The sequence below is a fragment of the Pyrgilauda ruficollis genome, unplaced genomic scaffold (genome assembly GCF_017590135.1).
Source record: "Pyrgilauda ruficollis isolate IOZ18807 unplaced genomic scaffold, ASM1759013v1 scaffold143, whole genome shotgun sequence".
NCBI lineage: Eukaryota > Metazoa > Chordata > Aves > Passeriformes > Passeridae > Pyrgilauda > Pyrgilauda ruficollis.
In genome coordinates this window covers 132,411-159,688 of record NW_024512877.1, presented here as the reverse complement: position 1 = coordinate 159,688, position 27,278 = coordinate 132,411, and the positions used below count along the sequence as shown (strand labels likewise).

Genomic DNA, 27,278 nt, shown 5'->3' with positions numbered 1-27,278 from the left:
CAGGACCAGGACCAGGACCGGGAGGGCGATCAGAAGCCCCGCGGCCGGTCCTTGTTCCCGAGGGGCTGCAGCCCAGCAGGTTCCCGCTGCGGGGAGCACAGAGCAGCGGGAGCGGCGCCCCGGGAGCCGCTGGAGCCGGCCCCGGCCGAGCCCCGGAGCCGCCTTCGCGCGCCGCCCCGTGTCCCCGCGCGGCCGCCGTCGGCGGCGGGGCCGTTGCCATGGCGGCGGCGCGCGCGCGGCGCTGAGGCGCGGGGCGGGAAGCGCGGGCCCGGCGCGGCCATGGCGGCGGACGAGCTGTACCTGGAGAACATCGACGAGTTCGTCACCGACCACAACCGCGTCGTGAGTGCCGCCGCCGCCCGCCCTCCGCCTGCTCCCGCTCCCCCTGCCTGCTGCTGCCCCCGCGGCCTCCCCTGCCCCGCTGCCTCCTCCCGCCACCCCTTCCTCTCCCTTCCGCTGCCCCTTTCCTTTCCTCCTCCTTCCCCTTCCTTCTCTCTCCTTCCCCTTTCCTTCTCTCCTTCCCCTTTCCTTCTCCCCTCCTTCATCTCCCCTTTCCTCCTCCTTCTCCCCCCTTTACATTCTCCCTTCTATACTTTCTCCCCCTTTTCCTCCTCCTTTTCCCATCCTTCTCCTTTTCCCGTCCTTCTTCCTTCCTCCCCGCTTCCCTCTCCCTTCTCCCCTCTCTTCCTCCTCTCCCCCCATTTTCCCTCCTCTCTTCCCCCCTCCCTTAACTGTTTTGAAGGCAGTTCAGAAAGCTGATGGTTTTCTGTTCCTTTCCAAGTTTATTGCAAAAAAAAAATTTTTTTAAAGAAAATGAAACGATTTTTTTTGAAATGAAATGAAACGAAATGAAACGAAACGAAATGAAATGAAATGAAATGAAGTGGGTTTTGCCTAGAAAATGGTGCGGCAGAGTTGGTGCGCCTCGTCTGACGCTGTGAGCAAAGCCTGTGGCTTTGTAGCTTGTTCCGAGAACCGTGCAGACCAACAAGCCTTTAATGGCTGTGTTCGCAGCCCAGAGCCCGGGGCTGGGGCTGGAAGGGCAGGCAGGAGCAGGTGTCAGGTGTACCTGTCAGAACGGCAGGGCAGGGCAGGGATTCCAGCCCTGGCGTGCGGAGGTTCGGCACGCTGCTGCAGCTGCAGAGCCCCGTGTGCCAGCCAGGGCAGGGCAGACATTCCCCACAGCTTCTGGGACAGCTCTCAGGAATTCACAGGGCTCCCTGAGGCTCGGGTGCCCTGTGGTTTCTGGGAAGGGAGGGGGGTGTCTAAGGAGCTCCATGGACCAGCAAGCCAAAGAGGGGAGATGCGTCGAACTGAGAGGCCAAGGTTTCCTTATTTAAATGGGGTTTTTTTTGGGGTTTTTCCCCTTTTCCAGGTGACCTACAAGTGGCTGAGCTACACCCTGGGCGTCCACGTGAACCAGGCTAAACAGTAGGTGTCCCTGCCTCCCCAGAGCCTGCCCAATTCCTGTCAGTTCCATGGGGAACCCCTAAAATGATTCCTCTGGAAAAGTGAGCAGCCCTGCCTGTCTCCTGAGGCACAGCCAGCTGTGTCACTGCCTGTGCCTGCCTGCCTGGCAAACACTCCCCAGCTCCTCTCCCAGGGCTTGCAGGAATGCCTTGCTGCCCGGGGCTGTGAGACCCGCTGTTATATACTATTAAATGTATTTCTAGAATAAAAACCCTATTTTTATATGTATTATTATATATGCAATATATAAAACCATATATTATATATATATAGATCTATATATTATATTATATTATATCTGTAATATATATGTAATACATGGTATATTATATATTTTATGTATTATTATACATATTATATACTATTAAATGTGTTTTTATAAAATACATTATTTTATGTATTATATAACAGATAATATATAACATATAATATATATTATTATATGTTATTATATATTATATTATATATGCAGTATATTATATATCATATATATTATTATATATTATAGTATATGTCTTATATACTACTAAATGTATTTTTATACTAAAAATACATTATTATATGTATTACATAGATAAAATATTTATAAAATATTATGTATTATTATATATAATATATGTTTTATATAATATATATTATATTATATATGTATTATATACTATTAAATGTATTTTTACACTAAAATACATTAATGTATGTATTATATATAAGATACATAATATATCACATATATATTATTATGTATTATTATATGTATTATATACACTGTTAAATGTGTTTGCCCTTTGGTTTCTGTAGTTGTTGGACTGGGATTCTCCACAGTGGTGGAGGAGCAAGGGTGTCAGAAAATGAACCCTGAGGAAATTAAATTAATCCTGGGGAGATGGTGTCCTGTGTGCCAGGTGTCCTGAGGCATGGATGAATCCTGGGGAGATGGTGTCCTGTGTGCCAGGTGTCCTGAGGCATGGATGAATCCCGAGGGGACGGTGTCCTGTGTGCCAGGTGTCCTGAGGCATGGATGAATCCCGAGGGGACGGTGTCCTGTGTGCCAGGTGTCCTGAGGCATGGATGAATCCCGAGGGGACGGTGTCCTGTGTGCCAGGTGTCCTGAGGCATGGATGAATCCCGAGGGGACGGTGTCCTGTGTGCCAGGTGTCCTGAGGCATGGATGAATCCTGGGGAGATGGTGTCCTGTGTGCCAGGTGTCCTGAGGCATGGATGAATCCCGAGGGGACGGTGTCCTGTGTGCCAGGTGTCCTGAGGCATGGATGAATCCCGAGGGGACGGTGTCCTGTGTGCCAGGTGTCCTGAGGCATGGATGAATCCTGGGGCGATGGTGTCCTGTGTGCCAGGTGTCCTGAGGCATGGATGAATCCCGAGGGGACGGTGTCCTGTGTGCCAGGTGTCCTGAGGCATGGATGAATCCCGAGGGGACGGTGTCCTGTGTGCCAGGTGTCCTGAGGCATGGATGAATCCTGCGGGAATGGCGTGCCTGTGTGGCAGGTGTCCGTGCCAGGCTGCTGTGCTGTGTGTGCAGCCCCTCCCTGGCAGGGGCTGCAGGCTCTCTCCTCCCTGGCTGACCCTGGTTTCTTTTTACAGGATGCTCTATGACTACGTGGAGAGGAAGCGCAGGGAGAACTCGGGAGCCCAGCTCCACGTCACCTACCTGGTGGCAGGAAACCTCCTCCAGAATGGACACGTTGTGAGTGGTTCCCTTCTCACTGGGCTCTGGCTGGGAGCCTTTCTGGTGGTGTCTCCTGCCTCCTTCTGGGGTCCTGGGGTCACAGCTGCACTGGCTCTTTGCAGCAGGAGCTGCAGTGTGCCAGGGCTCCAGCAGGGACAGAAGAAGGCTCAGGGTCTGTCCCAGCAGGCAGGAAGGATCAGTTGGCCATGGTTTGGGAGCACAGCGCTGGATAACACTCCAGGGCTCCTCACTGACTCACTCACTCAGATCCTGTCACCACGCACCTCCGTCCCCTCGCTGCTGTTGGGCAGCAAAGATCACAAACCCTTGTGGAGGGGCCCTCCTGAGATCAGCTTATCCACGTGCCAGGGTCTGCTGTGGCCTGGAAGTGCCTGAGGGGTGCTTGGAGGGACAGCTCATCTAGCAGGGAATAACAGCAAACACAACAGCACACCTACAGCTGAAGTTGTCTTGTTCATTAAAACAGCTTTCTAATCCTGCTGAACAAAACCAACATGAATTTATTAACAGCATTTTGTATTTAAAGTGCCTCAGCTTATTAAGCAAAGGAATTGCTGCTTAATGCCTTTAACCTGTCAGATTTTCAGGAATGTCAGCTAAAACTTCAGGCAGATACCCCAGAGGTTTTTAAAACAAAATGGGAAAATTGAGTGTCTGCTCCCCTTTGCCCATAAACCAATTTAAGAGCCAAACACTAAATGCCTTTGACATCCTATTAAGTGTTTTTAAATGCCTATTACAATGTATTACAAATATCTATTAAAATATGATCCAGTCTTCTTTTAGGAATGGTAAATCTCAGGGTGTCCTGACTTTTATTTGTAGATTGGAAAAAAAAAACCTTTATTTTGTCCTGCTAAACAATAACCTGTTCCACATGCATGAAATAGTCTGTCAGTCTCCAAATCTGCCTGAATTGGATGGTAATTATTTACTGCATTAGTTCTGTGTGATGGAATATTTAAAGTTGCAGGAGTAGTGTCACATTTACAGCCCAAGTTTAACAGGTTTTCCCCCCATTTCTTTTGGAAATAACAAATCTTTTGGCCCCCTGGCCAGGGAGTGCCAACCTGTACTGTTATATTTAATGTATCTGAAACAAACAGGTGGCTTCTGACATAGGAACAAATAATTATTTGTTAACTCTGTCTTAGCAGCTTGTGCACTTTTAAAATAAGATCACAGTGTCACTGGATGGTTTGGGTTGGGGAGGACTTCAAAGTTCATGTCATTCCAGTCCCTTGGCACAGACAGGGAATCTTCCACCAAGGGAAACAATATGAAGGTGACTTTTGTCTCCCGTTATTTTAAAATCTGCTGGGACACCCTGCACTGCTGGGACACCCTGCACTGCTGGGAAACCCTGCACTGCTGGGACACCCTGCACTGCTGGGACACCCTGCACTGCTGGGACACCCTGCACTGCTGGGACACCCTGCACTGCTGGGACACCCTGCACTGCTGGGACACCCTGCACTGCTGGGACACCCTGCACTGCTGGAGCTGCCCTGCACTGCTGGGACACCCTGCACTGCTGCCTGCTGGCAGTAGGTGTAGCCGGAATGCTGCGGATGCAGCTGCAGCACTCCTGCAGGGAGAGCCGTGGAAATCCCTCTGGAGTGCTCCTCCTTAACACTGCACACTTTCCGTGCTGCTTTCTGCACTCAGGGGCCAAGGCTGCCAATCTTTGGTTATTCTCTTACCTGCCTGTGGTTTTTCTTACCACTTGCTCTTTTGCTGCCTAATTAAAGCAACCTTTTAATCCTGGTGAACAAAAGAAACATAAATTAATTTACAGTATTCTGTAGTTAAAGTGCCTCAGCTTACTAAGCAAAGGAATTGCTGCTTAATGCATTTAGCTTCTCAGATTTTCAGGAATGTCATCTAAAACTTCAGGCAGATACACCAGAGATTTTTAAAAGAAAATGGAAAAATTCGCTGTGCTCCCCTTTGCCCACGAACAAATTTAAGAGCCAAATACTAAATGCCTTTGACATCGCACTAAGTCTTTTTAAATACCTATTACAATATATTACAAATATCTGTTACAATATGATCCAGTCTTCTTTTAGGAATAGTAAATCTCAGGGTGTCCTGGCTTTTATTTGTAGATTGGAAAAAAAACCCCAAGAAACTTTTTATTTGTTCTCCTAGATAAACTGGTTCAAATGCATGGAATATTGTCTTTTAATCCTCAAATCTGCCTGGAATGGAAGGTGATTATTTATTGCATTAGTTCTGTATAATGGGATGTATTTAACTAAAGCTGCACAGGTAGTGTCATGTTTATAGCCTGAATTTAACAGGATTGTCCCTGAGTTCAGACAGGTCCATGGTATCTGTTTAACACAGAATTAGTGGTGGGGTTTTCAGTCTGTCTCTGGATCCTCCCAGTATCAACCACAGCCTGTTAAATGTCCTGGAGCAGGTATAGACCTTGAAGACTGGCCAGAGAGCACATTTCAGAGCTTTAAAAACTGATAAGTGTTTAAAGGCATTGGCAGTGTTCTGTGCTACAATAATCATTAGACTTTCTTATTTAACAACTGAAAATAGCAGTTTTGCATACAGCCTCAGGTTTTAAGATTGTATTTCTTTTTTTCCAGTGCCACAAGGTCGCAGTAGTGAGGGAGGATAAACTGGAAGGTAAGCAGGCTGGGAAAGCCATGTGGCTTTAACTTTTTTCTTTGAAAGAACAGCAGAATGAGCAAAGCTCAGAACTTGCCATCTGCACGTAAATGCCCAGCCAGGCTCTTGGGGTCAGGTGTGTACTTTTTGTACCAGCTGTTTCTCAGAATTTGGAGTATCTGAGCCAGCAGCACAACCTTCAGGCTTGTGATTTGAGTCTGATTTTTTTGGGTTTTTTGGTCAGTGATTCTTTTCCACCTCCCTGCCACTGACAGCAGGGAGACAACAATACACCAGTAGTGTCTCAGAACAATTGAGAGCCTTCAGGCCCCCAAGAATGCTGAAAGTGGTAATTCTGGGTATTGGTTCAATGCAGTTGCAGTCTTTGCTCCAAGTCCCATGGGTGTTAAAATGTTCTCACAGAACATTTACCTCACTTTTGTGAGTGAAAGGTGGAAAAACCCCCATTGCAACACTGTCTGTTGTCTCACCATCTTTCTGGTCCTGCTGATGAAATCTTACCCACAGAACTGAAATGCAGCTTCAGGCTCTTCATCACTTTCAAATAACATCTTTGGCACTTGAGAACACACTGTGGTATTTGTGACCTTAAAGATCTGAGCTACTGACCTCACTTTGTTTGAAGGACTTGCGTTGTTGGAAATCTGGAGTGGATTTCTAGCTCGGGCTGTTTTCCTCGGAGTAGGAGATTGTCAGGCAGTGCAACTACTCTGTGTCATGTTTGTTGAGTTATGTGTGCTGTGTAACACTGTTTTGCTGTGGAGGAAAGGGTTGCTCATGGTTTTTGTATTGGAAGGCAGGCCAAAGGTATGACTTATATTTGGAAGAGGCTGAGATTTTTGATGGGAGTAGGGCTGCATAGTCTAGGCCTGGCCCCAAGAAAAGATTACTGTGTGTATTTTTACAGTGCCTAGAAGCTCAGCCTCAGACCTGTGGAAAGAACAATATAAGCAATGAACAAAGAATTCCTGAAAGCCAACCCTTGTCTCAAGGGGGTTGCAGTCTAAGTAGCATAAAAGAGATAAAGTTTTCATTCCAACAGACAGACTGGTGGGAGTGACACTGGTGCTGGACACAGTCCCAGTGGCAGAGAGGAGTGGCCAGCTTCCTTCTGCCGTAGCTAGGTACTCACTCAGCTATTCTGCATCCCAAACACTGGATGTTTTGAAGGTAAACACAGAGAGATCCCTCGTAAGGCAGTTGTGCAAGAACCAAGAGTGTGTAGTGGAAAACGTGACAGGCTTGTGGGGTTTGCTGCCTTGAATTCCTCATTAGTGAGCGCTGGGAGAAGGTGTGCTTGGACCCTTTTATATTCATGTTTTGCTGTCAAGTAGTCTGTCAGTCTTTCTGGGTGTGCTAACAGAGGGCTTTTTTTCCTCTTTTTCCCCAGCAATGAAGTCCAAGCTGTCCACAATTGCCAGTGTGCACGTGTACAGCATTCAGAAGGCCCTGCTCAAGGACAGCTCCCCCCTCTACAACACCGACTACGACATCGTCAAAGCAAACCTGCAGCACTGCAGCAAGTGAGTCCTGCCTCCCTTTGCCTTCTGAAGCACTTCCAGACTCCAGTGCTTACTAGATAGGCCTGGACTTTTAGAAAGCTAGGAAAAGATATCCTCAAAGTCCTGCCAGAGCAGTGCCCAAAGAGCACATTGTGTTTTGTAAACTGAGCTCACAGTTGGTTCACTTGGTCCTTACTCTGACAAGGAGACTGTTCCAGTACCTTGCTTGTCTGATGGCTGGAAACGTGTCTCTGTTTCCCAGGCCACACTTAATCATGACCATTTTAATCCAGTTCTCAGCCACACAGGAAGAGAAAATCGAAACAGGCTGATAAAACCATGAATGATGTGCTCAGCAAAGCATTTACAGGAGTTTGCTTTCTGTTTTGTGAAACTGCGTTCTCATCTTCTGGACTCGTCCAGTCCTCTGAAGATGTCTGACAGGAGCTCCTTCTCCAGGAGTTGGGCTTTGGTGTGTGTGGGTTCATTGCAGCTCATAGCACGCTGTGATCTCTGAGACGTAGGAGCAGCACACAGAACAGTCCAGGCAGCACCAGCGTCCTTCCTGGGGGAGCTGGAGAAGAGCTGGGAGGGATGCAGTCCCCTGGAGTCACGGCTCCTTCCTGAGCAGCGCCTGGCAGCTGCAGCTTCTCACTTGTGTGTTGTTCCCACCCGGACAGCTTCAGCTTGAAGTCATGGGGCTGCACGCTGCCATGACCAATCTGGTTTAAAGGGGGATGCCTGAAGGGTGTGTCATAGGAAGAGTATAGAATCTGAGAGGAGAAATGTGGTTGTATCCAAAGTGTTGACAGGAGAGCGGCAGAGGAAATAGAAGCTGTGTGTTTGGGTGGATGGCCTGGAAGGAGCTGGGTGATCCCACCGCAGTGCAGCCACGTGCCCTGGGTGTGGCTGCAGCTGCCTTGTTCCACTCTGTTCACTCTTAGGCACCCCAGTGTACTCACACTTGTGCCTTAGGGATACTTGTATCCTTTGGGATTTTAACATCCGGAAGGTTCAGATAATCCAGGTTCTGACACAGCTGTCTGAAGCCTGTGTGTAAATCCAGTTTTGAAGCAGGATTTCCCAAGGAAACTAGGAAAAATGGCACCTTCTTAATTTGTGACCCGGCTGAAGTAAATACAAATTGATCCCATTTCCCCTCTCTTGCCATCTGCATGGATTGTCTGTGACACTTGGGAAAAGATTGCTGCAGGACCTGCAAAAGCCAGAGGTTTAATTATGTGAGGTTTGTAGCAAACAGAACCTCCCTGCCTGTCCAGGTATTTCACAGCTCTGTGACAAGGATCTTTGTTCTCTTCTGGGTTTCTGTGAGACCTGCTTTGCAGTGAAGACAGTGGAGGTGGTTGGGTGTACTAACTGATACCAATATCTGGGTTTAATGCCTGTTTCCACTGCCATCTTTCCAAACAGAAGCAGCTCCTTGTTTGCAGAGCATAGTCCAAGTATTGCCTATTTTTTCAGCGGTTATTTAGTGATTTATGGGTCAAGCCCATAAAAATATAGTCACACAGCAGCATCAAGGCAAGCTGACTTGGAAATAGGGGAAGGTTAGCTGAGCTCTGCTGCACAGTCAACATAACCATTGACAATAGTATTTGTGACAATATTATATTTTGGAGGGCTGGTGGTGTTTAGAGTAGGAGCTCACGCTGCCCTGAGAGCTGTATTAACCATGTTAAAAACAGATTGAAAGTATAAAGGAGAGTAGGATTATTTTTCTTCAATGTCTGTTTTCCTTCCTTTAAAGGTTCGAATGTCAAGAAGTTGCTGCTGCAGCCTGGGAATGCTGTGGAGATGGTGTTGTTTTGTTAATACAGATCCTGATGGGAGTAGAAGTGGACTGTGCACGTGAGCAGCTAATGCTGAGGCACAGAAATGAACGGGCAGAAAGCTACTTTATTTCTTAGGCAAATAAAAACATGCTGTGTAATTCAGTGGGCTGGGAGGCGTGAGCTGGGCTCTTTTGTGGCATTTCTGTGGGAAATCTGGAAAGCGTCGCCTGTGATTTGCACAGTGGGGAGCAGAGTTCAGCTATTTTTGGGAACTGCTATTCCTGACTGTCAGTGAGTTGTGCTGTAGCTGTGAGCACGTCATTTAGTTCTTGTGTCTCCATATCCCCAAACAATCAAGTTTCAGACCATTATAAACCAAGCTGCCACTCGCTCTCAGGGATTACTTGGAAATGACTTTGTGTAGTTAAATCGGAATGTCGTGGATATTTTCTGAGCCATTTCAATTGTTCAGTTTCAGCTGGGATTTGCCTACCTGTCCGAGTGGGGCTGCTTGTTGCAGCAGCTGTGGGCTTTGTCAGAGCATCAGAAAGCTGTAAACATTTTAGATCCTCACTCAGCCATCCAACTTCTGCCACAGGCTTTAGGGAGCACAGCCCATTTAGGAATAAAATGCAGCCTGCTCCTTGTCCAGCCTGAGTGTGGAGAAGGCCTTTACCCCCCAGGAAAGCTGCTCAGCTTGTTTGACGTGTGAATACTGTGGCTCTTGCTGACAGGTTCAGCTGATCTTTTCATCAGAGGTCTCTTGCTCTGTGCCAGCCTTTCTTTCTTGTCCCATGCACCGATTAAATTGCTCCTTTTCCCATAACAGGAGAAGGCAGGCCCGGAGGAGCGCTGGCGCTGCAGCAGGGGGGAGGGCGAGGTGAGCACCCAGAGCTGAGAGGGCTAATGGGATTGTCACTCCATCACACAGGTTCAGTGCCATCCACTGCGCTGCCGCCGTGCCCAGGACGCCGCCCGACGCTCCCCGCGCGCCGCCGCCCGCGCAGAGTCCCCCGCGGCAGAGGGACCCCGATGCCGCCGTCAATGGCCACGGGCCCCGGGCTGCCAGGCCCCCCCCGCAGCAGCAGAAAGGCATCATGGGCATGTTTGCAGCCAAAGCAGCGGCCAAAGCCCAGGACACAGCTAAGGAGGCCAAGGCAGAGGCCAAGGAGGCCCCAAGTGTAAGTGACCTCAGCCCCTCGGTTCATGGCTTTAAGGATCTGCTCCCACGCCGCCTCAGGGAGCTCAGCCACCCCTGCACTGCTCCTCCTGCCAAGCCCACATCCCACTGGGAGTGCTCAGGGATCCTTTAGAAGTCTGTGCAGTCACCTGGGGCAAAAACCCTCGTGCCACATTCTGGATCTCTCCACAAAAGTTTATTTGCCGTAGCTTTGACGTTCCCCAGTGAGCCGGATCTCGGGCGAGTGTAAACCAGCAAAGCTGCCTTATGGAGACAACTGCTCCGCTGCCTCCAGCTGTCCCAATGTACACACCAGCTGAGGATCTTGCTCCCTCCATTGTGCTTAAAAGGATTTGTTTTGAGCAATTAGTGAAACATGAGAAGCCCAGGTCTTAAAAGTATCAAGGTGTTTAAACTTGGTGGGTGAGGGAAGTTTCGGAGCTTGACATGTGCAAGACTAAATTGTTTATCTTCTGGACTGCTGTTTTTCCAGGATAGGATTATGTTTTCATTTTAATTAGTATAATTGTTTTTAAAGTGATGTGGCCAGAAAAATGGGTGTTAAAATGGTAACACTCCCTGTGGATGGTTTGGCCTTTTCGTAACAACTGAGAACGTTTGGGTTCCTTTCTCTGATTTTCATAGGGAGTTTAGAACTGGGGAAGTGTGCAGTATTTTGGGAACTTTACTGTCTGGTTGCCTTTTATCTGCATGAAAAGAAGTTGGATTAGGAGGCTGCACTTTCTTAGGTGGTGGGGTGTGTGTGGGTGTGATTTCTCACTGTGGTGGTTGCACTGGTGCAACAGAGCAGTGATATTTCCTTGCAAACAGCCTACGTGCCAGAGGAGCTGGATAAACCTTCGTGGTTTGGCCAATCTCTGTTCTTTCCTCTGTTGGCTGCTGTGAACTGGGGCAGTGATGGTTTGCAAACAGAGCAGTTCTTTGCTGGGAACTGACCCTAGTCCCAAGCATTATTTCAGTAATGAAATGTGCCCCAAGTCAGATCTGAAGGTCTGGCTGAGGAGTCCTTAGGAGCTTACTCTGGCCCCTTTGATGCACGTGGTGTCTAATCAGTATCTTCAAATTCTCCAAAACAGAGAATTTGCTACATCTGCTAAAATGTAAGGCAGTGGGAACAAATCTATTATTTTGCTTGTCCAGAAGCAGTGCTGTGCACCTTGAGGGCTGGGAGCATTTCCTGTGCTTATTCCTCTCTTTGCTTCCAGGTGTCTGCAGCAAGCAGCAAGCCACCAACAAAGAACAGCATCATGAACAACTTCTTTGGAAAGGCTGCTATGAGTAAGTGCTTTTCTGTTTTCAGAGGCCTTCGTGGTCAAATAACAGCCTGTTGTAGTTAAAAAAAACCTGAGGATTATTTGAAGTATCTTTTTTTTTTTTTTAAATTATTCTTTATTTAAGCTGGGTAGAAATGTAAAAATATTCAGTAGAATCAAGTGTTTTGTACTAGAGCCATGATGGGAGGCATATAGAAAGGAACAGAGCTCTTCCTCCCCATCCCCACTCTACCAGACTCATTGGATTTTCTTTATATCCCATCTTTCCCAATAGTTTTCCACACTTTCTTCTGCTCTTTTGCACTCAAAGGGGTTAATGTTTTAGCACACAGCTTTTAAAGCAAAAATTAAGGGTTTTCAGTGGAATTTTTCAGACAAAAAGCTTGCTGGAGGGAGATCAATTAAAATGACATATTTGAGCAGACTAACCCAGGAAGGATTTTTAGTGCAGAAGAAATCTGATTTAAAGTGAGTTCTCCTGGCTGGAAGACCAGCTATTGGTGAGATGTTTGCCAAAACCTGTTTTGCAGGGCATGTTAATGGTGCTTGCTTTTCATCACACAGCACTGAGGAGCCCATTGTTAGTTTTGGGGTAAATTTCTTTCCTAAAAACTGAAGGAGAATAAAATTCCTAAATACATGGAGAATAAAAATGAGGGCTGGCCTCTCTCTTTGAGTAGAGGTTTGGACTAGGTGGCCTCTGCAGGTCCCTTCTGAATTACCCTAGTCAAAAGAAACTGTGATGAAGCTTTTAAATATTGGAATATTGGAAAAGGACTGTGGGACCTCCTTCAAAGATTCCCTTATAGCAGTGAGTACAGGAGGCTTCAAAGAGGAATTTTGGGAGAGAGTAAACAGCAACGTTCACTTCTAACAGACATCTGTCAGAGCGGCAGGGGACAGTTCCAGCACTGAGCAGACGAGGCACAGCCCTGCTGGGACTGAGTCCCTGTTTTGGTGAGACTGAGGGAGCTGAGGACACTCTCAGCCCAAAGACAGTCACTGCAATTAACTGGGGTAAATTCCAACGGGCTGAAAAGACCCCTAGACCAAAGCTCATGTGCTGAAAACCCAAAGAGGCGTGGTAAAGGTGACCCACTGGTGATGGGGAAGGCTTTGGGGATGCATTTCCAAAATTCCCAAAGGGGTTTCCTTCTGTGCTGAGTCCTGTCAGGGAGCACGCTGAGGAAACCTGTGATGTGGCTGCAGAGAAGGAGCAAACTGAGCAGAACTGGAAATGATTATGTGTATGAACAGAGGGTGGGATTGCAGGAGAAAGATTTATTCCCTACGTGCATGTCTCTCCTGGCTTCAAAGGTTCCACCACTGCCAGAAAGTCCTGAGTGAACAGCACTGGGGTCCTTGGGCTTTCTGCTGTTGGTCATAAATTAGAGAGCTGTCGTTCCAGTGCTGTTTGCCCTTGCCCAGGGAAGCAGCCAGCCTGTTTTCCCAGCACTCCCAGAAAGGCACTGGCACCATGTTGTGGCCCTCGCAGCAGCCTCTGACCCCACTGGTGATCTCCTGCCACTGCCTCCCAGCCCCTTCCAGAGAGTTTTAACTGCTGCAGCACACATGGTGGCTTGACATCAGGAACAGCAGAACCATGGAAAATCACCTAGAAATTAAAGCATGCCCTTCTTTTTCCCATGTCTGATACAGCTTGGCCAATCTAGATCCCTAAATACACGATGGGTAGTGTTGTCTGTAATCTTGGTGCACAGAGCTAGCCAGCTGCTTTGTAAGTTGTCATTCAGACTGAATGCCCAGTGTTTGTTCTTTTTGAATGGTTTATTCACAGATAAACTCAAAGCCAACTCTGTGCCTGAGCAGCCAAAGGAGGAGAAAGAAGTAGTGAAGCCTTCAGTTGCTGCAGCAGAACCAGAGTCATCTCCTAGTACTGTAGCAGAGAAACCTGGGAAGAAAACAGAGTCTGTCAGAATTCAGCAAAAGGACAAGAAAAGGTGGGTCATGGCTTCAGGGTCCCTGTGAACCTGCTTGGGGACAGCCTGCGTGGAGCTGGCTGCTCATACACTGCTGACTCACCTCCTGTTTCCATCTACTAAATTGTGTTAAACCTGACTAAAATGATCTGTCAGGATTTTTTCCTGGTGTTTCTTTTCCATTTGCTGCTGTAGGTGCCTCAGGGCCGTGGGTGCCATTGCATATGGGAAGGGACAGGGCCCAGGTTGTCCTCAGTGGGAGGGGATGGCTTTCCATGAGACAGCCTCCCACTGTGAGCAGCCTGGGAGAGACCCTGCAGGCAGTGGGGAGGGCTGGCAGGAGCACCTGTCCTGCAGGGAAGGTGGGATATTCCCAAGCCTGTATGTACACAACTTGCAGCACAAAGTTGTGCTTGTTGATCTCCATAGCTCATGTAGGGCTGCTTTCAATGCCACTGGTTTACTTTGGGCTGAGGCTCCAAGTTAATTTTAAGTTCAGCCCTTTGTGTTTAATCCAACCCAAACTGACAGAGACAAAGAATCACTACAGTCTGATGGCTCTCTGGTGGCCTATGAGTAATTAATTGGTGGTCTCAATCCATGTCTAACTGAATAGGTAAGCACACCACCCAGCCCACCATCGCAGTTAGCTCTAACTGCTTGTCTTATTGATAGTCTTGTCCAAGGAGCCAAGGGCCTGGAGGTGTTGGCAGCCTGGAGTTGGGAAGGCCACTTGGGCTGTCCCAGCTCTTTGAGGATACGTGGGCCTTTAGCCTCCAGGCTTGTTCGTCTGACACGTCTCGCCAACATTAAAAAGAAAGAAGCTATTTTATTTTTCCAGTAGTCTTTAAAAATGGCTCCAGGATTCTGAGACACTACCTCATAGTCAGTCAGTGGCAAGCAGTCTGTCAAAAGAGCTTCTGAGTGATGCTTTTGGGGACACTGGGAGCCTGAGCTAAAGAGACAAGATCAGAAGCAGGCTCTTGCCAGGCTGCTGTGGCCAAGCGAGGTGAGGTACTGGGCTGAACTGCAGTGGGGCTAAAGAAATCCTCCTTGTTTTGGAGAGCTGCATGTGGGGAAGGATGAGAGGCCTGGAAATGCTCGTGCACCTATGCCTGGTTGTGCAGGTCAGAGCATGCGATGCTCAGGCTTTTAAGGGGCATTTGATTTCCTTCCGTGAGGAATGTGCTTGTCCAAGTGCACGTGATGCTTTCATGCAGACATGAGAGACAATGGCTGTTCATTCCCTTTCTTCTCCCTGTACTTTTTGTGGCAGTAAAACGAAGAGAGCGGATAGGTCAGATGACGAGGAAGAAAGAGATCCTGAAAATGTCAAGAAAAAGAGGAAGCGAATCAAACAACTTGTGTCTGACAGCAGTGATGAAGAAGGTAAGGTCTGTAAACAATCAGGCATGTAGGTCAGGGTTCTGATTTCCAAAACATTACTCTCCAAATCTGTTGGTCAGTGATTGAGGGAATAGCTTAAAGGACTAAAGACCGTGGAAATGGCTGTAGCCTGAGCTTTGTGTTTATCTTTGTGCTGCAAGCACTTGGGCATAGAGTTGAGATGTCTCAAAACAAAGATTCAGTCTTTGTTTAAGCTTAGCTCAGACCTGGCTGTCTCCTCACCAGTGTGCTGCCAGTGGCCCTGACAGTGGGAAGGAGGGTCCCAAATCTCTTGTGAAAGATAGCGCGCCTTCCAGAGCCGTAGGGCTGGCCAGAGCCGGTTCATGTGGGGAGGGAACACTCACAATGGCCTCCCTCTCCTCACAGGGTCCTTTTTAGTATCTTTATTCTGTCTGTTCATAGAAGGGGTTTGGAAGACAGTGTTGGAAGCAAGACATCCAAAAAGAAAGGAGATGATAGGGAAGTTGGAGGCAAAGCAGTTGAGCCGTATCCCATGCGACTCTGCGTCTCCTCAGTGGTGTGACAGGAGTGGGGTGCCCAGAACATTGCAAGATTTGGGCTCATAATGAGGAACAGCAGGCCTGGATCCCAAAGAATTTGGATAATCGAGGTGACAAATGCCGTTCAATGTAGATAACTGGGAAATAAATTGGAATTGAGCTCGGAAGTATGTGCTAAATGGAACAGTCATCCAGCAAGCTGCTCAGGAAAAGAACTTGGGGATCATTACGGACAATTATGGAGTAATTGAAACCACCAGTTCGGTGTAGAGCTCCAGTAAAAGAAGGTGAAACAGCAAATGGGGTGTGCTGGTGAGGGGGTGGAATCCCTCGGGGGAGCCACAGCTGATTCCTCACTTAGTGTGGCTGGCACATGGGCAACAACCAGGGCATCAGGGAAATCTGCAGTGCCAGGAGGAGGTGGCTGTGTTGGTATCTTTGCAGAACCCATGCCACCTCTGGCCTGTTTTCATAGTTTCCCTGCTGCCCACATAATTACAAATGATCTTTGTCATTTGTCTTTGTCATCAGGTACGTGTCACTTCTTAGACTATTCCACAGGATGATAAATCTCTCAGGAAGCTGTTCTTTGTGATCAGCCTTAATTCCATCACATTCCAGTGTGAAGCTCCTTGTTTGGCTATAAAATATATATATACACATATATGCCCACAGTCTTTGGTATTTATTTCTTTAAATGTTTTTCTTTCCATTTCCTCATCACTCCCCTACTGACAAGCTGAGTTGTTTAGCTCTGAGGAGGGAATTTTGAAATCAGCCCATCCTTGCTTGGCTGGAATCTTTGAGCTCATCCACCTCCTGTGAGATCAGGCAGGAGTTTGGAATGGTAGAACTCTCTGGTCTCCTATGGGACCCCTGCGTGACCTCAGCACGTGTTTAACAATTGATGTTTTTGAGTGGGATGCCTCCTGGTCTCTTTTATTCCAAGGTTTACATTCTCTTTAGTGACCAGGCATAGAACCTGAGGGAATGGCTGGAGCTGTGTCAGGGCAGGTTTAGGTTGGATGTTAGGGAAAAGTTCTTCCCTGAGAAGGTGGTCAGGCACTGGAGAGGTTTTCTGTCAATGCTGTTGCTTCTCCTGCATCAGAACCCTCTTTGTTCTTCATTTCTTTGTGCTGTGCATTAGAATTGTAAATTTATGCAAATTACAGCACATGTATACAAATTTGGATATCACTCAGTTTGCCCTTTGAAAAGAGAAAATTAGAATTGAGAGAACTCAGCCCTTTTGTCCTGCTGCTTGCCCTTCTAAATCCAGCCAGATGAAAGAAGACAGATTTGAATTGTTTGGAATATTTTTAATGAGTCCAAACTGGTAATATTATATTGAGTACAGAAGTAGAAGCCACTGAGTTGGATGGAAAAAAAAAACAATCTAAAAAAATACCTGTACAGCAGCTGGACTTGAAGAGCATCTATCCTTGGAAAGGTTGGAAACAGGTTTCTCCAGAGAGGAGGGGCAACTTGAATCAGCAGCATCAGTGAGCAAAAGGGGGCCTGGAGTGACAGGCACACTTAGCAAGGTTTTGTGGGTGTGAAACTCAGCCTGCATGGCTGGTATGAAGCACTTATGGACAATTCCATGTCAGACCAGGCCTTCTGCCTATTCTGTGTTGGTCTGCTCTTGATGTACTACATGTAGCCCTAAATAAGCTCTCCTTACAGCAGCAGCAGCACATTGTACCAGGCTGGAAACACAGAGAGGGCATAAGGCACAATCCTCTCCATTTAAATGATTTTTCATTAAAAAGTTATATTGGTATCAGGGTTCCTTAGTCACTGCAGGTTGTTTTGCTTCCAGTGCCAGAACAAACTCCACAAGTGCTCCCACAGAGGACAGGAGGTTTGGCAGCTTCAGCTGTACCAACACAGGCAGCATTTCACAGTGTTGACAAGTGTTTTACAGCCACTTTGGAGGGTGATTTCAGTGGCACTGTGACCTACAAACTCCGTGGGTTTTGGAGAGCCACAGCAGAAGCACTAAAGCTTCTCACAGTTTTTCCAGGCAGGGTCAGAGCAAACCGAACAAAGCCAGGATTTACATCTTTGGTCCATCCAGTTGCCCAACTTGTATCTATTTCATGCAGCTGTTGCTGTTGAGCAAACTGTGGGCAGCAGCTAGTGGTTGACTCAGGAGTTATCACATGTCAGAGGGCTGTGTTGGCTAGAAGAGGATAATAAAGTAATAAAAGAGCTTGATAGTAGTCCTAAGCACTCTGACGTGAGGAGAAGGTGCCTTCTGCCTGCCAGAAGCTGGGTAAATTGTTTGAAGGAAGCTGAAAAAAGCCCAAATTTCCCCCAAGGGATCTAGCGGAGCTGGCACACTGACAATGCCTTCAGCAGCCCCTGCTTGAGCATGGCAGAGGCTTTTCACCAGGCTGGTTTTCAGCCCTCCTAGCTTGTCCCCTCCCAAAGATATTTGCCAAGGGCAGAGGCCAGGCTGGGCAGTGCCAGTGCAGGTTTGGTGCTGGGCACTGTGTGGAGGCCTCAGCCCACGGTGTCCGAGACTGGGACAAACACAGAGCCGGGAGCTGCCCGCAGCCCCTGGGCAGCGCGGCACCTCCAGCTGGAGCAGCGCTGCCAGCCCCGGCGCAGGGTGCAAGCCCAGTGGTGTTATCCCACTGTTTGCGTTCCCGCCTCGTGGCTGGGAGGCCGAGTCCTTGCTGGAGGAATGTGATTTATTGCTGGGCCCTGGCAGCCCAGCGCTGTCTCCCTGGGGCCCTCGTAACCTGCAGAGGTCAGCTGGCAGCGCCAGCTCCTCACACGGCCCCAGTCCCTCGGGACAGCTCCAGATCCCGGCTCCGTGGTGGGATGAGGGCAGAGCCGCAGCCACATCCGTGTGAGGTGAAGCAATAGGTCACAGGAGCCGTTTGTTGCCCGGCTCCCAGCTCTCCCCCCAGCCCAGCGCTTGCGTGGCAGCCTTTCTCACTTGGATCTCCCGCAGCTCTGTCCCCCTGCCAGCCCCGCGGGAGGGTGACCCTGCCGCGCTCCTTGGTCTGGAGCCCTGCTTCTCTCACTTTGACGTGGCTGGTAGAGGCTCCAGAGCTCACTTTGCTCCCTACAAATGTGTGAAGGTGTCCTTGACTGCTTTGATTAGTCTTGGCATTGAATGGAACCCAGTGTCCCTGTCCTTGAACCCAGAGGAGAGCAAGGAGATGAAACAGTGAGAGAGTCAGCTTCTGGTTTTTGTGGTGGCTTGGATTTTTGTGGGGCTTTTTTAAACATTTTTCAAATAAAAGTTTTAGGATGTGTGATAGTGTACTGCACTCAGTTCTTGGGTTAAGCTGATAGCATGGATTGTTTGGGATGTGTAGCACCACCAGTGAAGCAACAACTGTTTTACCACACCCCGCCTCTTTTAATTCCTAAACAAATTACAGTCACTCTTTCTAACAAGTAAATGAAATGTATAGCTAAAACCTGCCAGTTCCTTTGCCTGGTTTTAAAGTTTCCCTTGGTGGAACTGATTCTTTTGGCTTACCAAAAATCCCCAGGGCACTTCTCCCATCCTATCCCACTCTCCTTCCTTTGGGAACCGCAGCGTGTAGCATCAGCAAGGTGTTGTTCTTCTCCTTAGCAGATGTCCCACCCTCTCCCACACCCGAGGAAGAGAGAGCTCCATCTCCACCACCTGAACCTGTTCTGAAAACTGAGCTGGAGCCTGCATCCACAGAGGTGAGAGCAGATTAGAGTGATTACCTGCTTCCAGGTAATGAGAAATAAGTTCCTGGTTTCTCAGTGCTGCCATGTCCTCCAGGTGTCAGCTGGAGGGAGGAAGAGGAAGCGGAGGCGCGTGCTGAAATCCAAGATGTTTATTGATGAAGAGGAAGGCTGCATGGGTAAGACTGGCTGTGCCCTACACTCACTCACTGGAGCTCACTTTATTGGCCATTTTAACAGGCCAGCCTCTCCCAGGATAGAAAGAGGTTCACAAAATCACTTAGTTATCCCACTTGGAACTCCTGCTCCCAGACTGAGGTAACTGAGCCTCTGGTGAAGGCCTGGGTAGGGAGTCAGAGCTGTAGCTGAATCCTTACCCTTTTTTGATTATTCACAGATTTTCCTTCAGTTATTTTCCCTTTTACCCTGCCATCATGATTACCACCTTCGTTTACTCTCCTCTCCAAAGCTGCAAGCCTTTAAAGACAGTACAGAAAGAGGTTTAGGGTCTGGGATAAATTCTGGCTGAGATAACTTTCTTGGGTTTTTTTTTTTTTTCCTTTGAGGATAAATCCAGAACTGTGCAAAACTTGATTATATGTTAAAGAAACATAGAGTATCCCAGATAAACAGTGGGGCTTAAATACTTCATAGGGTTTCTGTTTCTGATAAGGGTGGCTCTGCTTTCAGAAGGGAAGAGAGTCCCTACAGAGGTCCTGAGAGCCAGAGTGGAACATCAGTGGAATGTGTTTTTTGTAATTCTGTTGTCAGCTGGATTGTGTGGGATGCTTTGGTTCCCCAGCCTGGCTGGGCTGAGGGGATGTCAGTGGAGCTCAGGCCGTGCTGGGGAAGATGTGGTGCTGTTGTACAGGTCTGTGCTGGTGCTGGCCATGGAGACACTCGGGCATTCCTGGCCCAGCTCCGGGGCTGCCTGGCCCAGACTCAGCCTGTGTCTGTTTGCACCTGTCTGCAGAGCTGCATCTTCTGTTTCCCATTAACTTGGTGTGTCTCCTTTAGAGAAACACAAAGCTGTGGCTCTCAGCAGCTGGCTGCACTGGGACTGAAATCCCGAGTACTGCTTTCTTGTCCAAGAATTGGACTTGCACAGAGTTTTCGACAGCTTTGGCTGATTACCCTGTGGGGTGTTCTCCTCTCCCATCCCAGACAGAGCCATTGAAACACTTGGAAGGAAAATGGACCAAAATAGCATTAGATGGGGAGCTGAGTTGTACAGACTCTGCATCCAGAGCACAGGAATGTCTCTTCTGGGTTCAGCTGGGAGCATTGCCTTTCTTTCTCTGCTCTTGACCCCCACAAGGTTTCACAGTCCCTTGGAAAATCCAGACTCCTGGTTTTACAATTCATATCCCTTGCTCTGACAAGGGAATGCAAGGCCCTTGGGAGATAGATCCTGTGGGATGGAGCTGGATACTGAGGAACTGGCTGGGGAGGGGATGCTGCTTTCTCTACTGCAAATCCTCCAGCCTGTTGTGCAGAGCTTGCTGTCTGGCTGTTGTCCAGTTTCTCTTCTCCCTTCCATTCCACACCCTTTCCATGCACAGGCCTAATAATTCAAAGGCTAAATAACTTGCAAATCTCCCAGGCTAATGTAAATTTTGGTTATTCTTTGAAATAGAGGGTTTTTCCCCTCTCCCTGCTGTCTTTTTATTTTTAAACCAACACTAGGTTTTAAGAGGTTTTAATCCTAACATTAGAATGAGGGTCTACTTTATATTTCTCCACAATTTTAAGTGATGGTTTTCATAATAGCTGCAATAGCAAGGAATTGGTGTCAAAAAGCAAAAGTAATTTAGGGATTAGTCCTGAGGGAAATTGAGCAATTAAAGTGTGTGTGGAGTTAAGCACAAGAAACATTCCTAGGCATCAACAGAAATGCATGGATTGAGGGCCTGCTCTTAGTCTCTAGTGTAGGGGAATTATTGAGGTTTAAGCTTGTGTGTTTCTACCTTGCACTTTCTAAAGCTTCAAAGGACACACATGGGCTTGGAGGCTGGAACATCCACATGTGCATTGGAGGGAAATTTGTGTTACAGCGCTTGAGAGCTCCCATCATTTGGGCTGCTCTGATTCAGGGAGTCTGGCTGTGAGTGGGGCATCAGGAGCTGCATCCGTGTACCCATAGGTGCTGCACATACAGACTTTGAGTTCAGCTGAGACTGCAGCCAAAGAAAGCTGATCTAAGCTGTGTTGCTGCAATTGGAGGGGGTTAACTGCACACTTCGGGAGCTCCCAGCAGTTCCTGACAGGCTGACAACAGGATAAGGGTTTTGGGTTCACCCAGTGGTCTGGGAAAGCTGCTCCCTGAAAAGCCTGTTGCCTCTGAAGGGAGATTGCTTGGTTTGCAGTCCCTGTCTGAGGTCCTGCTAGCACTGCCCAGGAGGATTTCATAGCATTCCTCTTCCCAGTCCCTGGTGACGTAGGAAACCTTATTTAATTTGATGCATTAATACAAGTGAAAGCCAGTTTCCCAGAAGAAGGGAAGTTAAGACATCTGTTTAAAAGAATACAGTTGCTAAAGAAAAATGGCTTACTAGAAGAATCCCAGAGCACTGCTGGGAAAGCTGATATAACAACATTTGCTGGGATCTGACGGTGGCTTTCATCAGTGGGGCTGACTCCAGTTTAATTTCCGTGAGGTTGTTTTATATCCCTGGGCTTTCCACCGCCGGACGCTGACAGCAGCGAGCTGGCAATCCCCTTCAGGCAGAGCCCCTGATTGCAGACACGGCTTTGGGCTGATTTTTATAAAGGGTTTCTTTATATTGGCCCTGTTTGGCCACCTCTGTGGAAAGAAGCTGCCCCAAAGGGTTTGTGCCCCTGGAGACGGGCGGCGTCTGCTTTGCTCTTCCCTAGCTGTCCAGTGTGCTGGTGAGAGCAGCTTGGGGATGTCTCCAGGTTGTCTTGCCTGCATTTCTGGAAAATCTGATTGCTTTGGCCCCTGTGGAAATCAGACCAAGTCAGAATGGTGGGGTTTAGCCATAAAGTAGATGTTCCATTGCCTAATGCCAAACTACTGATTCTGATCTCCTTCAGATTCATCACTTTCTGATGGCTGCTTGTCAGCCTTTGCTGTATGAGTTAGAATCTCAGGATCACTGCAGTTGGAAAAGCCCTCTAAGGTCATTGACTCCAGCTGTTCCCCCAGCACTGCCAAGGCAACACTGGCCCATGTCCCCAAGTGCCACATCCACACGGCTTTTAAATCCCTGCAGGGATGAGGACTCCACCACTGCCCTGGGCAGCTGTGCCAGGGCTGGACAGCCCTTTCAGGGAAGGAGTTTTCCCTCACACCCAACCTAAACCTCCCTTGGCACAACTCAAGGTCATTTCCTACTGCTTAACTTTGGACTTAATTCCTGTGTCTCACATGTGCTCCTTAAACCCGAAGCGTTCCTTTCCAGGAGTGCAATGGGAAGGCTGCAGTGGGGAGGTCTTTGGTGTAAAGATGGCTTAACCATCATCATCCTCTGCTCCCTTCCCTGTTCTTTCCACCAGTGACTGAGAAGGTTTACGAGAGTGAATCCTGCACGGACAGCGAGGATGAATTCCCCAAGCCCAAGGCACCAGCTCCACAAAAACAGCCCATGCTCCCCACCAAGAGAGAGCCAAAGGAAGAAAGGAAGAACGCAAAGAAAGGGGCAGCTCCTGCCAGCAGAGCCAACAAACAGATCTCCATCATGGGATTTTGCCAGAAGAAATGAACTGGCTCTATCTCCTCTTGGCAGCTTGGGAGTGTTGCTCCCTTTTTTCGTGTGGCTCTCTGCAAGCTGCTGCTGCTTGTGGGGCCAACATGCAACCCCTGGTTATGCAAGGTGTCCTGCTTACTGTGTAAGGAAGCCCTCTGGACTAGATTTTGTATCAGAGAAAAGTTTTTATTTGTTACTGCAATAATTTCAGTCATCACTAGGCGCTGTGGGAACTGCCAGCTAGAGGCAGCATCTAGAGGAACTCTTGAAAGGCTGTTAAATCTCTTCACATGAAATTGTATTTTTTTAATCACTTCTTTGGTGCTAAGTTAGGAGAGGAGTTGTGGTGTTTTCCTCCCCTCTTTGTACACCCCCAGCTCTTCAGATTGGTCCAGATGTTCACGTTGGGTAGCAGCAGTAACGTAGCAGGTCTTCAGGCACAGACACAAATATTGAACATCTGCTTCGGCTTTAGCTGAATGAAGTGTACTTCATTTTCCCCCTAAGACTGGTAAATAGTTTTTGCTCTGCCTTTCATAATCTTTTTTTGGACAAAGCAGTGCATATAAAATTCTCTTACTCTTTTCTTCCTTGAACGTATCCTCTGTAACTTGCTCAGATGCCTAATTATAGACTGGGACACTGTTGGTGTTCTGTCTTTACAAAAACATCCTTGAGGCTTCCCACCCAATTGGCTCCAGAGTAATTGGGGGAAGGCTTTGCTGTGATTGGGAAATAACTGGATCTTTGGAGGCCAGTGAGTCAGAAGGAAGGGTGATGAGAGGGCACTGCTGATAACACCAGGCAGGTACCAGGGAACAGCACGTGCTGCATCGCAGGGTTTGGAAGTTTTGGGTTGCCTGAAGGGTTTTTTTACAGGCATAAACCAGACAAGAGAAGAGTTTTTCCTTGGACATCTCGTCATCTGCCTGCTGAAGGAAGAGTGCCACAGCACATGGTCCCGAGGAACCTGTATGGGAGAGGAATACAGCACAGCAATCCTGTTAACCACAAAGGAGCTCGGTCTGGGCCTCCTGCTTGGCTGGTGCTGAGGCTGATAGACAGATGTGAAAGGTTTTCCAGAGGGCTGATGCTGAGCACTCCTGAAGCTTGGGCTGGTGAGTGCTTCCAGGCAGGGCTGGTGTCCTCAGTGGTTGGTGGAGAGGAGCTGCTGCACCCCAGCAGCATCACTGGGTTGTACCTGTGCTGTGGCCTGGGAAGAGAATGATCAGCCTTATTCTGGTTTAATGAAAAAGTTTAACTGTTGAGAGCAAAACCCAGCCTGCCATAGTGGTTCTGTTGTTCTTGGTGGTAGAGTTGAGAGGGTATTTTTAAAGGCAACGAGAAGTAACAAATCCCATTGAACACAGTTTTGGTTTGTTGGTTTTTGGTTTGTTTTTTTTTTTTATTTGCCCTTATTCATTAAATAATGTGTCAAATCTGATTTCCAAGGGTTGTTGTGATATTTGACTGCGTGGAAGTCAAAGACATTTGCCTGGTGAAGTGGATAAAGATTTCTTCCATCAAAACCAGGCTGGAAGCTTTCAACTGAGTGTTTTAGGGCATCTGAAACCTCGAAATACCAGGATTTGTATCGAATTTGGACCCCTGGAGTGTCATTCCTGTGGCAGAGGGGCAGGACAGGGTGTCCTGGTGCTCCTGCTCCTCACCTCTGCCGTGGTCTCTCTGGAGCTGCGGCTCCAGCTCCACCTCGGCTCCTGTAACCAGATCGACGTCACACAGCACTTCCTCCGGAAAATGACTTAATGTCTGCAGGAGCAGGACCCGGGAGAACTTCAGACTTCCAAAAATCATGATCTCATACTCCCCACTCCATGGGCTGCCAGCCCCAGGGGGGCTTCAGGTCCCTGGATGCCGCCTTGGCCGAGGCTGGAGTGTCCCCAGGCAATGCCTGGGAGCAAGGAATTTGGGCTGGAGAGAGGGAGGAGGCTCTCTTGTGGGTAGAGGTCACCCCTCTGGCACCCAGGGGCTGGAGGGGGGAAAAATGTCCAGGAGCTAGGCTCTGGCTCTTGGCATCTGGAGCACATCTCCCGCCTGGGACGTGGTACTGGTGGAGCTCAGGGTCCAAAGGCTCCTCCTGGAGATGCAGAGGTCTTTACACCCGTGTATGGGTCATTCATAGCTGGAAATCCAGTCCCAGGGGCATCTGCTCTCCTCTTGCCCCTTCCCACCACATTTACACCCTCGGAAGGGCTTCAGAAGAAGCACTGGGAGAAGTTCATTCAGTGAAGTGCAGTTTATAGTGTTTCCTCCCTAACAGCCTTATTTCAGGCAGAGGAATCCTCATCCTTGTTCTCCAGGCGCACCGAGGAGTTGCACTGTCACACTCCCCAGGCTAGAGCTGCTGCTGCACTGGGCTCTCCTTGGACAAGGTGCTTCCGAGCCAGCAGCCCCTGGGAAGCGCTGCTCCGAGGATGCCAAAGCCCCATCCCTTGTTCAGGAGACTGGTTTATAACCCTCCTTCCACTGGGCAGGGCCTGCTCACCAAAAGCCCTCCCGCCCTTCCTGCCCAGGCATCGGGCAGTGGAGATGAGAGCCGGGGGATCCGAGGACGATCACTGGGCTGGGCTGGGCAGGAGGGAGTCCCGGCAGCCTGCTGGGAATTGTTTTGCTCTCCGACAGGCACTGCCAGCCCGGCCGCAGACACGGGAGCAGGGAGCAGCAGGGCCTTATAAGGAAGCAAAATCCCTCAGCGGTTCTGAGGGACAGCGGGACCTGCCAGGGCCGCGCCTCAGCGCCGGCAGCGCGGAGCCACCGAGCCCAGCACGGTGGGAGAGCCCCCCGAGGCCATGGAGTGCACACTGTGCCCCATGGCCACCTTGTCACCAGCCCTGAGCTCTGAGTGCCACACCAGGAATTCCTTGGGCACCTCCAGGATGGGCACTCCGAACCTCCCTGGGCAGTTCCAAGGCCTAAGCTCCCTTTCCATGGGAAATTCCTGCTGGTGTCCAGCATGAGCCTGCCCTGGGTCATTCTGAGGCCATTCCCTCTTGTCCTGTCACTGTCCCCTCCTGTCAGGAGCTGTGCAGAGCCACAAGGTCCCCCCTGAGCCTGCTTTTCTCCAGCTGAGCCCCTTCCCAGCTCCCTCAGCCTCTCCTGGGGCTCCATTCCCTTCCCAGCTCCATTCCCTGCCCTGGACACGCTCCAGCCCCTCCAGGTCTCTTGTCAGGAGGGGCCCAGAGCTGTCCCCAGCACTGGAGGTGCCCCAGCACAGCCCAGGGCCATTGGCCTCTTGCTCACCTGGGCTCACCTGGATTCGTGTCCACACCCCAGCACCTTTTCCAGCATTCCAGCCCCTCTGCCCCGGCCTGGAGCACTGTCCGGTTCTCCCTGTCTGGGAATGTGGTGCTCGGGAGGTGTGGGTGCTCCTGCCCAGGTGAGCCAGGGATGAGCACAGGAGTTGCTGCCAGAGCCAGCCCAGGGAGCCTCACTGGGACTTCGGCCTGGGAGAAAGGAGCAGACCTGCAAAACCAAAGGAGGAAAAGCATCTGTGGGATTTTGGAGATGGCTTTTGCACATCCTTCCTCCCACAGTGGGTACCACATCCCACTCCTGTGGTGGGATAGCCAAGCATTCCATCCCACGAGGGCACCAGGGCTGTGATGCTGGGGAAGATAAGCCATCCTGCCTGGGTGCCACGCATCCCCCCAGGAGCTGAGCATCTCACCTTGGGGCCGGGCATCCCCCTGGATACAAACCGCCTTCCCTGGGGCTGGTCATCCCACCTTGATGCTGAGCATCCTCTCTGGGGGCTGAGCACCCCCGTGGCACGGAGCCCCGCAGCCTCATGCCATCCCTCCTGTCCCCGTGGCCACATGCCCGGCTCGCTGTCGCCGTGGCATTCCGGGTGCTGCCATGCTGCGGGAGCATCCCCGGAGCCGCAGCTCCCGAGCCGCCCGGCACGTCCCGGCCTTGTTTACTGCTGCCGTCCCGCTGCGGCGCTTCACCCAGCGCTTCCTGGGCTGGTGTCTGAAAATAGATATTTTTAACCTTTTAAAAATAGAAAGTCTCGCCGAACAGCGGCTCCTGTTTTTCCATTCCCTTCTCATTTCTTCTCAGGGCGACGGAACCCGAGGCGGGCGGCGCGGGGGTGGCGGGCAGGCGGCCCCGTAAACAGGCTCCTGCAAAAGGGGCACTGGGGAGAACACACGTGTGCCTGGAGAGCGCAGAGAAAGGTAAGAAAGACAGGGAGAGGAAAAAAAGCAACTAGAAAGGCCGGCCACTTTTCACACGGAGCCTTATTTGGTATTTTCATGAAAAGTTATATCTTCACACTGTAAAAAATGCCACTTATTACTCATGCTTTACTAGGTAAGTGTATTTTCCTTGGCAGCAAGCGCTCTGGGGTTTTTTTCTCACTTCACTACTCCCGTACAAGCTATTTCGAAGGTTTCATTAGTTTCTCCATCAGAGCTGGCGCTGCTGCCG

General features: G+C 49.3%; 1 protein-coding gene and 1 long non-coding RNA gene across 4 annotated transcripts; one reads left to right on the top strand and one right to left on the bottom strand.

Annotated features, from left to right (window-relative positions):
* The first annotated feature begins 212 nt into the window (after nt 1–212).
* On the top strand, nt 213–24,268 carry POLD3 (DNA polymerase delta 3, accessory subunit). 2 transcript variants are annotated; one of them, XM_041460422.1, is made up of 12 exons: nt 213–342; nt 1,376–1,431; nt 3,070–3,172; nt 5,782–5,821; nt 7,215–7,347; nt 10,051–10,300; nt 11,526–11,598; nt 13,393–13,555; nt 14,811–14,923; nt 19,043–19,137; nt 19,220–19,301; nt 22,639–24,268. In XM_041460422.1, the coding sequence occupies exons 1-12, from the start codon at nt 280–282 to the stop codon at nt 22,842–22,844; spliced, it is 1,377 nt and encodes a 458-aa protein (XP_041316356.1). In that variant the 5' UTR covers nt 213–279; the 3' UTR covers nt 22,845–24,268. The 2 variants fall into 2 exon arrangements, with proteins under 2 accessions (XP_041316356.1, XP_041316354.1); XM_041460420.1 differs by having other exon boundaries at nt 19,040–19,137.
* LOC121349717 lies at nt 23,943–26,754 on the bottom strand. 2 transcript variants are annotated; one of them, XR_005954590.1, is made up of 3 exons: nt 26,549–26,754; nt 26,091–26,312; nt 23,943–24,042 (listed from the first exon to the last, which is right to left on the bottom strand). It is a non-coding gene; the product is annotated as an uncharacterized LOC121349717 (long non-coding RNA). The 2 variants fall into 2 exon arrangements; XR_005954591.1 differs by having other exon boundaries at nt 23,973–24,042; nt 26,101–26,312.
* Nucleotides 26,755–27,278: the final 524 nt, after the last annotated feature.

Bases quoted from the DNA above. Each gene is read 5' to 3' on its own strand.
- POLD3 (XM_041460420.1), top strand. From the start codon at position 280: ATGGCGGCGGACGAGCTGTACCTGGAGAACATCGACGAGTTCGTCACC. The intron at 11,599-13,392 runs GTAAGTGCTTTT...GTTTATTCACAG, and splicing joins CTTTGGAAAGGCTGCTATGA to ATAAACTCAAAGCCAACTCT. The intron at 14,924-19,039 runs GTAAGGTCTGTA...TCTTCTCCTTAG, and splicing joins TGACAGCAGTGATGAAGAAG to CAGATGTCCCACCCTCTCCC.